The sequence below is a fragment of the Corylus avellana genome, chromosome 9, assembly GCF_965113065.1.
Source record: "Corylus avellana chromosome 9, dhCorAvel1.hap1.2, whole genome shotgun sequence".
NCBI classification, from domain to species: Eukaryota; Viridiplantae; Streptophyta; class Magnoliopsida; order Fagales; family Betulaceae; genus Corylus; species Corylus avellana.
Window position 1 is genome coordinate 11,485,771 of NC_142498.1, and position 10,489 is coordinate 11,496,259.

Genomic DNA, 10,489 nt, shown 5'->3' on the forward strand with positions numbered 1-10,489 from the left:
CTGTGTTCTTGTTTTTCATTACATATCTGTATTTGGTTGATTGTTAATTGTTAGGTCAGATCTTATTCTGCTTAATATTTGTGAATCACCTAGACATTTTGAATAGGTGTCGTTTGGAGTCGTATTATAGATTTTTCAATTGGTATTAGAGGGGGTTCACTCTGTCAAAGGATTAAATTCCTAAGTGTGATCCTATATACTTTCTAGATGTCCCAAACTCTTGATTATTTTGAAACTATTATGTCTTCTGATAAACAGTATTATTCTGATAATGAAATTGATCTTCAGGAGATTTATAATTTGTTGTTTGTGAAATTCTCTAAGCTACAAGTTATTAATTCCAAGAATCTAAAGAAACTCAGAGAGGCTGAACATGATAAAGATGAGCTAATTGGTGAATTGAGTGATTCTCTTGATTTGTGTAAAACATTGAAATTTGAAAATCATGATCTTGCTAATAAAGTTGAGTCATTAGAGAATGAATTAAAGGAGTCCAAAACTCTATTGGAAAAATTCTTTAATGATAATCTTGACAAAATTTTGCATACCCAAAAATCTACTTGTGATAAACCTGGGATTTATTTTGACAAGATTATTGCTCATTCCTCTAACCTTGCTTCTTCTTCCAAGAAAGTTTTTGTTGAAACAGAAAACTTGGAAGAGCCATTGGATAAAGATAAGCTAGTTGCTGTTCACTCCTCAAGAAGAAGAGGAAAAGTAGTCTTAAAGAAAAAGAAGAAAACAGCTACTGCGACCTCAAGAGGTAAGAAGGGTAAGAAAGGTAAGTACTCTCGTGTTGAGCACTTTTTCCCTAGAAGCAACTCCAACTTTGTTTACCTTGCAAGGAACCAACCTTCTCAAAGGTTCATTCCTACATGTCATCATTGTGGTAAGATTTGGAATATTCGCTCTAACTGTTTTCAGTAGAATAATCATGAGTCAAAAAGAGATTATTTTCGTTTTAGGAATAGTCATGAGAAATTATTCAACATGCTAAGGGGTGTTATCACCCAGTTAAATGATTTGGACAAGAGTCGCACATTTGTCCCCAATATGAAGAAAGTTTGGATTAAGAAGGTTGATACCATTAACTTATTGAGGGGGAGCGATAGTGATCTCACCTAAATTTAGGTGAGTAAATAACATGTCTAGGAATTGTTGTTTTGCTTATTTTTGAAAATCCTAGAGCATGTTGTTTTTCTTTGCTTTGCATTTTTTTTTTTTTGTTTTTCGCTTTCTAGTTTATGCATTGCAATTTTTTTTGTTACACTTTTTGTGTGAAGAGTGTATAAATGTTTGTTTGGAGATTCTTGTTATGAGACATATTCATAAAGGACTTTTCAAGAAATTCATATGTTATGATCTTTGAAAGGCTTATAGATGAGATGTTGTGTACGGACCACCAAGATTTTTGTCTACTTGCTAATTAAGTGTTCATGAATGTGTAATGTCTTGTGAAGACCTAGAAGTAGTTATTAAACCAAATCATTATTTTGTAATGGGACCTATAAGATGTAATGAAAATTTAATGCTAAAGGACATTCATGTATTGCCTGTTGTAATCTCAATTCAAGCATGTTGTTTTTTCTTTATGCATTGCATTTTTGTTTGTTTTGCATTTGTTTTCGTTCATGTGCATTTCTTTTGTGAAAAAATTCAAAAAGACAAAAATATGTTACTTTGATTGTTTTCTTTTCTTTCTTTTGTCTTATGTACCTAGATAGTCCATTAATTTCTCATGTTGCTTTTTATGGATTTAATTCCTTGCGTCTCGGAATGTTCTTAATATGCATGAGATGAAAATTTGTGTCAATGGACTTGTGTTTGTGGTTACCTAAAGCCTAAGCTTATGTGGTACATTTTGCCTATGCTTTATCTCTTGTGCACATTTAAGCTTAAATTGAGGTTTTATTTCACTTTATTTGTGAGGTCTGTTAGGTAACCATATGAGGTTTTTGACTAGTCATATTTTTCAAATTGACTATATGCTAGTTGAACCTAGGGCTTAAAAATTTCTGCTTTCTCTTTTATGATAAGCACTACAAGTTTAAGGACATTTTCTTAAAGAGAAAAATAAACAAGATAGTAAAACAAATAAAATCAAAAGATCATATTCCAAAAGGAATTTATTTCACTGTGTCAAACTTGTGCAAAATGTATTACAAAGAGAAATGTATAGGATGAGAGTGGCTAGGCCCTAGTATGATAATGTTTGACTTTTGATTTGATATGCTTGTCAAAACCTCATGGTGGTGAAACTTTCTCCTCATTTTGTAAGTTGAAAATTTTTCTCTTTGGATGACTTACACACACACCACACAAGCATGGGTTGAATGGAACATTTTTCTTTGTTTGGGTTAAGCAATATGAGTTTCTTGCAATTTCTAGTCTCATGTATATTTTGCATATTTGGAGCATGTTTGGGATATTCATTGTGCGATACATGAGTCATTGATGTGTGTATCATGTGTGTTCATTTGACTTTTGAGGGGGAGAAACATGTTTTGCTTTTTTAGCTTCTCGTTGATTATTGAGTCATATGTTGAGGGGGAGTTTTTGGTGATCTTTGTTCATGATCTTGCATTCTACGTCATTTTTTTTTATCATGAGTTTTATTTCTGTATTCCTGTTCCACATATGCCTTGATATATTTTGTGAAGTGTTTCAGGAAATATGAAGACCTTTTGTCATTCTGAGACAAAAAGGGGGAGTAAATATGGGGAGATGATGGGATTGGCTCGGCATTTTGGTTTTGTCATTGAATTGCCAAAGGGAGAGTTTGTTAGTTCTTGTGTTGGCTTAATTCAGTTCCAAAATGCAGAGGCTACTGTTCATAGGCTCAAACACTGATATAGAATACTCAGAATCCAATCTCCACCGTTCATAAGGTAGATTCGTGTGTCATGAACGTCCCTGCAAAATTTCAGCTCAATCGAACCACAAACGCCCATCGATCGGAGCTGTTGATCAAGACTGGATAGCATTTCTAGAATGGCTGTCCGGACCGCCAGAAGCTGGGTCAGGACCCAAGTTCCAGAAAGCTGCAATTGAGAGTTAGGTCCGGACCGTCAGAAGCTGGGTCCGGACCCAATTTCCAGCAAGTCCATTTTATATGGCCTGTCCGGACACAAGACTTGGATGTCCGGACACCACGTGGTTACGCATATGTAACCCTAGCTGTTCCCGGACACCCACTTATCCCTGTCCGGACACGGCCGCTAAATTGCTGTTTATTTTCTATTTAAACAAGCTGTTTTGCCTATTATACGTACGTATTTTGGGGAATAAAAACAGAGAGCTTAGAGAGAGATATTGTTCTAGTTTATGTGAGTAAAGATTAAATACATGAAGCCAATCGGAGTTCCGGTGAAAGGAAATCTTATAGAATAATTGTGCCAGATGTTCTGGAAAGGGCTACTGTGGTAGAAGTCAAGTGGGTCGCTTGTCGTGTACAAGCAAAGGTTTTGTAATTCTTCTTGTATTCCTTATTCTTCTTATAGTAGATTGATTTCTTGGGTTTGGCTGCCTCGGAGAGGTTTTACATTTAGAGAGTTCTCTAAATGGTTTCCTTTTTGTAACCAAATATCCGTGCTCTTGTTTTTCATTACATATCTGTATTTGGTTGATTGTTAATTGTTAGGTCAGATCTTAGTCCGATTAATATTTGTGAATCACCTAGACATTTGAATAGGTATCGTTTGGAGTCGTATTATAGATTTTTCACGTGGGATAAAGCAGACTATTCAATTAAAAAGAAGGGACAGCTGTAGCATGACGTTGCGAGTATGGTGTGTTACAGCTGTATTCAACTAGGGTTTTTTAATCAAGCACGTGTAAAGAAAGCTTCTAGAAGAATAACAGATTAATTCATATTATGTTGTAATTGATTAAACCAATTCTGTAACTAATTGGCGTTAGTGTAATAAGCTATATATAAGGCTGATTAAGTGCAAATTAGAGACTACAAAGAGAATTGCCAGAATCTGATTATGGAGATTAGCCATCTCGAATTAGGCCTTCAATAGTCAATAAACAAGAAACATAGTATTATTCATACAATTTAGTTGTTGTCTTTCATTTCAATTCTCAAAAATACAAATTTTCTTCCATTTTCTTGTTTTCTAGTAACTATCATGTTACAGACCCATGTGGGTCACGGCCAGACCCACGTGGGTATCTTGACCCCACGCTTGGTCACGGCTTGCTGACCCATAGCCGGGTCGCGGCAAAACCCAGCCGTGGGTCTCTGGCCGAGACCCATGTGGGTCACCATGGTTTTTTATTTTATTTTAATTTTTAATTTTTATAACTTAATTTTTTTAATTTGGAATTATGGGTAAATTTGGCATTTTATAAAAAAGTCAGGGGTATAAACGTCATTATATCACACTTTTAACGTTTAAAATATGACGAAATGGGGTAAATTGATTGAAATTGAAAGTTCAAGGGTGCTAATTAAGAGTTTTTTTTAATTTTGGTGGTCTTTTCAAAACGCGCAATAATTCAGGAATCTAAAATGAAGTTTTCATAAAAAAATAAAAAAAAAAACAAAAAACATCAAAAGAAGCCACAGTTGCTTGTATCCTTTTGGCCATTTGTTGGCCTCATTCATTTGGTTTTTTGTTGGTCCTTTGTTGACCTAGACCAATTTTTGGCCCATTGTTGGCCCATTGTTTGGTGGACTATTGTGGTTACGTTTGACATAAACTCATATTTTGGCCCTTGTGGTATTGGTTAAAATTCATACCCGACATTTGTAGTATTGTTTAAAACCTACGCCCTTTTTAGCCTATAGTTGACTTCTTTGAAAGGCCCACAGCTGGCCCATTCCGACCAAAAGTTGCCGATGTTCAAAATTCCGGCCATAGTAGCTAAAGTTCATGTTCAAGAGCTGCCGATGTTTCAAAATCCGACACCATCAACTCCAGTCACCTCCCTCGGCTGCAATTGACTCTATCGCGTTTTTGGAAACCATCTCGGCCTCTGTTGCCGATCAAGAAATAAACTCAAGATTTCACAAGTCTCCACCTAGGGTTTGAGAGAGAATATTAGAGAATATATGAACTTGTTCCACATTGCTTATGTATGAGAGTCTCTCGCTTTGGCTTTTATATATCGATGCCTCTTATGTACTATCAAATCATTTGATAAAAACAAGATGTAATCTATAGGGTTTTAGTGTGTGAATGTAGGATATATGCCGAACTACCTTGATATCTTTTGTCTCTTTCTGTTCTCTTGTTTATTATTCCATATTTTATACTTATCACATTTTGAGTTCTTGCAGATACTACATTTGCGTGCAAGTGAGACTGCAATAATTAAATTGTTTACACAAATCAAGAAAGGTCGAACTTTAGACCTAATGTTTTTTAAGATTTCAAACCAAGTAATTTATCATTCGACTGAACTCATTAGAATTATCCTACACTAATAATTATTATTTAGTCTATACAAATATGTCTATAAGAGAGAGAGACAGTAGAGAAAAAGCTGTAATTCATATAATGGCATTTAGTATATCTACATTTCTACACTCACTAGTATGTGAAACATACCATTAACAAAAGCATTTGAGTAACAATCATTTTAACACCTTATACAAAAATTCAAAAAAAAAAAGAAAAAAAAAAGAACAGAAATCACGGAGGAAAAAATCTAACTAGCTAGTTTAAGAAAAATGAAGGATGGAAACACAAGAAGTAGGGCTCATATAAGAGTCTAGGGTTTTGAAAACGTGGCTGGCGGACGGCCTAGCGGTGGGGTCCGCTGCGGTGCAGTGTAGGGCCAGGTTCATGGTCTGGACCATCTCCTTCCGATGCTTATTATCATTCCCTGCATGTCCTCTAATCGTCGTATCAATCCACGCATCCAGGTGGCACTCGGAATAGCAGTGCCGGGCCCACTCCACAATGTTCTCGTGCACGCCAAATTCCATGTCGGCGGGGCTTTTTCCAGTCAGTAATTCAATCAAGACGACACCGAATCCATACATATCGCTGTCCTCTGTCATGTCTTTGCTTTCTCTGCTTTCTGCGTTCAAAATAATTATGTAAGCTTTACTATCATACTATGTGGGTATACGTGCATGGATTTGTACACTCATTTCGTTTTATATGTGCCAATCGCAGCATGCCACGTCCACTACATTAGTTCTAACTTAATGCACGTGCCACCCACTCTAATTTTTTTTTTTTCTTTTCTTTCTTCTATTTTTTTCGACTTTTTATTTATTTATTTATTACTAAATAGTTTTTCTTACCATATTCTTCTAAAAAATATAAAATTCTTTTCACTTTTATATAACATAAATCAATTCTTATTACTATATTTCTTTTTTAAATGAAAAATAAGAATAGTTTCCCAAGCACACCTTATCATGTTATTTGAATCGAGTAATGCTAGAAAGAAGATTAAAATTCTTTTAAACTTGATCTAACTTTTAAAATTATTATTGAATTGAGATAATTATTATTAAATTTTAATCTATAAGTGATTTTAAAAGTTATATTACATTTGAGAATAACACAATAAAGATTCTAAGTATTTAATAACAACTAAATACTGTTTAGCAAATTGTTACATAATTGTCATATAATTGCGGTCATTTGGCACTAAAAATCAGTGTTTTATTTTTTATATTTAATTTAATAAATAATTCTACATATGAAAAAAATCTACTAATTAAATGTTATTGTTCTCCTAATTAAGAAGAGTAAATTAGTGATGATATATATATGTACCTGGGGCAACGTAGGCCGAAGAAATGAAGCATTTGGTGTCCGTACAAGTCAACCCAGGAAGGCCCAAACTCAGGCGAGGCTCATCTTTCCCGTCAACCACAACTTTGTCCGGCGACATCTCACCCACCAGAATACTCGGCGAACAGTAGCCATGCAAAAACTGTAGCGCTTTCGCAATCCCAATCGCGATTTTGCTTCGCCTCTCCCAACTCAAGTTCTTCAGAATTTGACTCAAAACTTTCCCTTCCACATGCTCGTAAACCAAAAACCCAGCTGCCTTTTCCGATACGCATATTCCGACCAACCGAACAATGTTCGGATGCTGAACCTTTCCCAATTTGGCAATAACAGACCAAAAGCTCGGGGAGTTTAAATTGACATCATTTATGATTTCCTTCACGACCAACTGCATGCCTAATTTCCTCCCTCTCGTGATGACATTTTCTTCTCTGGTCGACAATAAAATATCGTCAATTGTAATGGATCTTGAAACGTTTGAATCAAAGAATTGTATTTCCCAGATCCCATCTTCGTTTTCCACTCTTTTCAGCTCCAAATCCTTTCGCCGCCGAAGGAAAACCATAGCAATTGCTGCGAAAGCAAACATGGCTAAAACAACCAGAAAGCAAGTGAGAACATACCACCACATGGGATTTTTTACGCTTTTGCATGGCGGTAATCCGCTTGCAGTATCGCCGCCGCAAAGATCGTTGCCGGCAACCGCGCTGGCGTTTATAGCAAGAAATGCTCCGGTGGACGGTAAGCTTCCGTGGAAGTGATTGTGAGAAATATTCACTTGTACAAGGGATTCCACTCCTAAATTTGGTGGAATTTCTCCGGATAATTGGTTTGCCGACAAATCGAGAAGGCCGAGAGCCGGCAGTTCGGCGAGACTGATCGGAATTTCGCCGCTGAGCTGATTGTTGCTGAGGTCCAAACGAACAAGCTTCTTGCATGATGACAATTCTTCTGGAATATTACCAGAGAGTTCGTTTTGGCTTAGCTCTAATTCCACCAGCTCCGATAATCTTCCAAAGCTCCGGGGAATCTTACCGGAAAGCTGATTTTCCGACAAGTCCAAGTTCAGAAGCTTGTCAGTGCCGAAAGAGCCCGGCATGTCCCCGGAAAAATTGTTTTTCGCTAAATTCAGCATTTCCAGAGCGGGCATGTCCCACCTCCGCCCGTCGATCCTGCCGGAAAGATCGTTGCCTGAGATATCCAAGAAGTATATGAGCGGCAGTTTCGTGAATTCCGACGATAATTCACCGGAGAGACGGTTGTTTTGGATACGTACTCGCTGTAAGCTTTTGCAAGAACTCAAACTCTTGGGAATTTCACCTTGGAGAGAATTAGAGAAGAGGATGAGCTTAAAAAGCCGACCGGAGTTGCATAAGCTTTTGGGAATTTTTCCGGTCAGAGCATTGGTGGAAAGGTCAAGTACAGTGAGATTGTTCCATCTTCCAAGCTCTTCGGGGATGCTGCCGGAAAATTTGTTTGACCAAAGCTGGAGGACTTGAAGCCGACGCAAAGAGGTTAAAGCACCCGGAATCTTCCCGGAAAAGTTGTTGGAGAAAAGATGGAGAATCTCCAAGTTTTGCAGTTGAATTATCAACTCCGGGATCTCTCCCGAAAGAGAATTATCGCTAAGATCAAGCGAAACCAGCCTTTTAAGCTCGAAAAGTGATCTTGGAATAGCACCCGTGAGCTTGTTCTGGTAGAGAAAGAGATGCTCAAGATTGCTGAGATTCCCGACAGATGATGGAATTTTTCCGGTGAGATTGTTGTAGACAAGATCAAGATGATTAAGAGAAACCAACTCTCCAATCTCTCCCGGAATTTCACCGGAAAGATTGTTGTAGCCAAGGTAAAGCCATTCCAAGCTCTTCATACGGCCTACGCCACGTGGAATTCCGCCGACCAGTTTGTTTGAAGCCAAAGTCAGGACTTGCAAACGTGTGATATTTGATATGGAATTTGGAATTTTTCCCACCAAAACATTTCCACCCAGATCAAGAAATTTTAATCCCCGAAGCAACCCGATATTGTCTGGAATTTCGCCCGAAAACATGTTGTTGGAGAGATCTAATTTTTCAAGGCGGGAAAGTTTGGAAATGCTTGGCAACGGGCCAGTTAAATTATTGTTGCTAAGATTGAGATATCGAAGCGAAGGGCAGGAAAGGAAATCACGAGGGATTTCTCCCAAGAGCTGATTGGTGGAGAGATCGATATTTTCGACATACTTTAATTCGAAAACGGCGTCAGAAATTCCGCCGGAGAAGTTTTTTCCGGCGAGATCGATGGAGTTAACGCGGGAAGAGTTGTTACAGGCTATGCCGTGCCAACTGCAAAAAGTGGCGCCGGCAGAGGAGGTCCAGCTGGAAAGAAAGCCTAAGGGGTCGTTGATGGAAGCTTTGAAGGATAAGAGAAGCTCTAATTCCTCGCCATGCAGCAACATGGGGAGATCCAAGAACAAGAACAAGAACATCAACATGGGCAGTTTTGTTGCTCTTTTCTTGGCCATTTCTAACTGAATTTATCTTTAATTTACACAAAAGAAAAGAAAGAAATTTACCTGTAAGGAAAAAACAAAGAGCAGAATCAGCTGACATGTATATATAGAGTGATACACATAATTAATGCAAGAAGCTAGAGAGAATATTTAAGGAAAGGATTTAAGGTAAAACATCCCATAACGTACCTAAGTCTCATAATTAGCATCATATAAATAAATATATATAAATATGTTTGGAGAATGAGGAATTGTAATTGAGAGACGTGGATTGGAAGAGAAGAAAGAAGGAGAGGGGGGTGTTGGACTATTGAAGATAGGGCTAGTTTGAGAGAGTGGGAGACATGAGTGGTTAAATAGAAGGGAGGGTTATAAAGGTGTGAAGGAAAAGGGCATGGGAATGGGGATAATTACGAAAGTGCACCTTGACCTTCTTTAGAATGATGTCTGAACACGAACGGTTGAAAGGGAAACAGGGACAGATGTTGGAAAAAAGGATCTGATTTTGTCGGATTATTCACCAAAATGCCTTTTGACTGACTCACTGACTGACTTTGGATAGTGACAAAGGATTTTCTCTGTAACCGTTGTAAAGTTTGAATGTTTTATGGGCATGTGGGTGTTGTTGTACTAATTATTTACAAAATATGGAGAAAAAGTTTTCAATCTACCGATCAATCAGAATTATGAAAAAAGAATTTGTGTTTGGGTAAAGCCTAAAGCAAAAACCCCATTTGCAGACAGTGTAAGAGGTAATTCATCAAAATAGCTAGTGGTAATAATAATAGCTATACCAATGTAGCCCGTACTCTGGCCATGGAATATATATATATATATATAGCTCATGGAGCAAAGGTTGTGCTTGTGGTGCTACCATTGACATAGTGTGGTGCGCGCCTTTGGTAATATATATATATATATTGGTGATTATATAAGCTTTAAGAGACAATGTAGTGGAACTGCAGTAAAAAAAAAAAAAAAAAGACTTTTAGGAGTTAGCTAGATCGAGATTTAATTAGTGTAATTGTTTATCTATATTACTTGCAATTTGGACATACAATAAATTGTAAAATGGTTATTTGTGAGAACCACTTGTGATGCAACATAACTTAGTAGGTTGCAGCGAATAACAACACACTACAAAAAAATAGGTATTTTCTGACGTGGCAAACAGTGCATATTTTTTGCCACGTCAGCATTTTCTGACGTGGCAAAAAATGCCACGTCAGAAAATATT

General features: G+C 37.2%; 1 protein-coding gene across 1 annotated transcript; it reads right to left on the reverse strand.

The window, feature by feature from the left end:
* Positions 1–5,655: 5,655 nt before the first annotated feature.
* LOC132189412 (Leucine-rich receptor-like protein kinase family protein) lies at positions 5,656–9,559 on the reverse strand. The gene is made up of 3 exons (XM_059604154.2): positions 9,442–9,559; positions 6,744–9,315; positions 5,656–6,033 (listed from the first exon to the last, which is right to left on the reverse strand). The coding sequence occupies exons 2-3, from the start codon at positions 9,262–9,264 to the stop codon at positions 5,672–5,674; spliced, it is 2,883 nt and encodes a 960-aa protein (XP_059460137.2). The 5' UTR covers positions 9,265–9,315; positions 9,442–9,559; the 3' UTR covers positions 5,656–5,671.
* Positions 9,560–10,489: the final 930 nt, after the last annotated feature.

What these genes read in the sequence shown, in the direction of transcription:
- LOC132189412 (XM_059604154.2), bottom strand. Translation starts at nt 9,264, where the DNA reads ATGGCCAAGAAAAGAGCAACAAAACTGCCCATGTTGATGTTCTTGTTC. An exon ending in TTCGGCCTACGTTGCCCCAG is followed by an intron (nt 6,034 to 6,743) that starts GTACATATATAT and finishes TTTTGAACGCAG; the next exon opens with AAAGCAGAGAAAGCAAAGAC.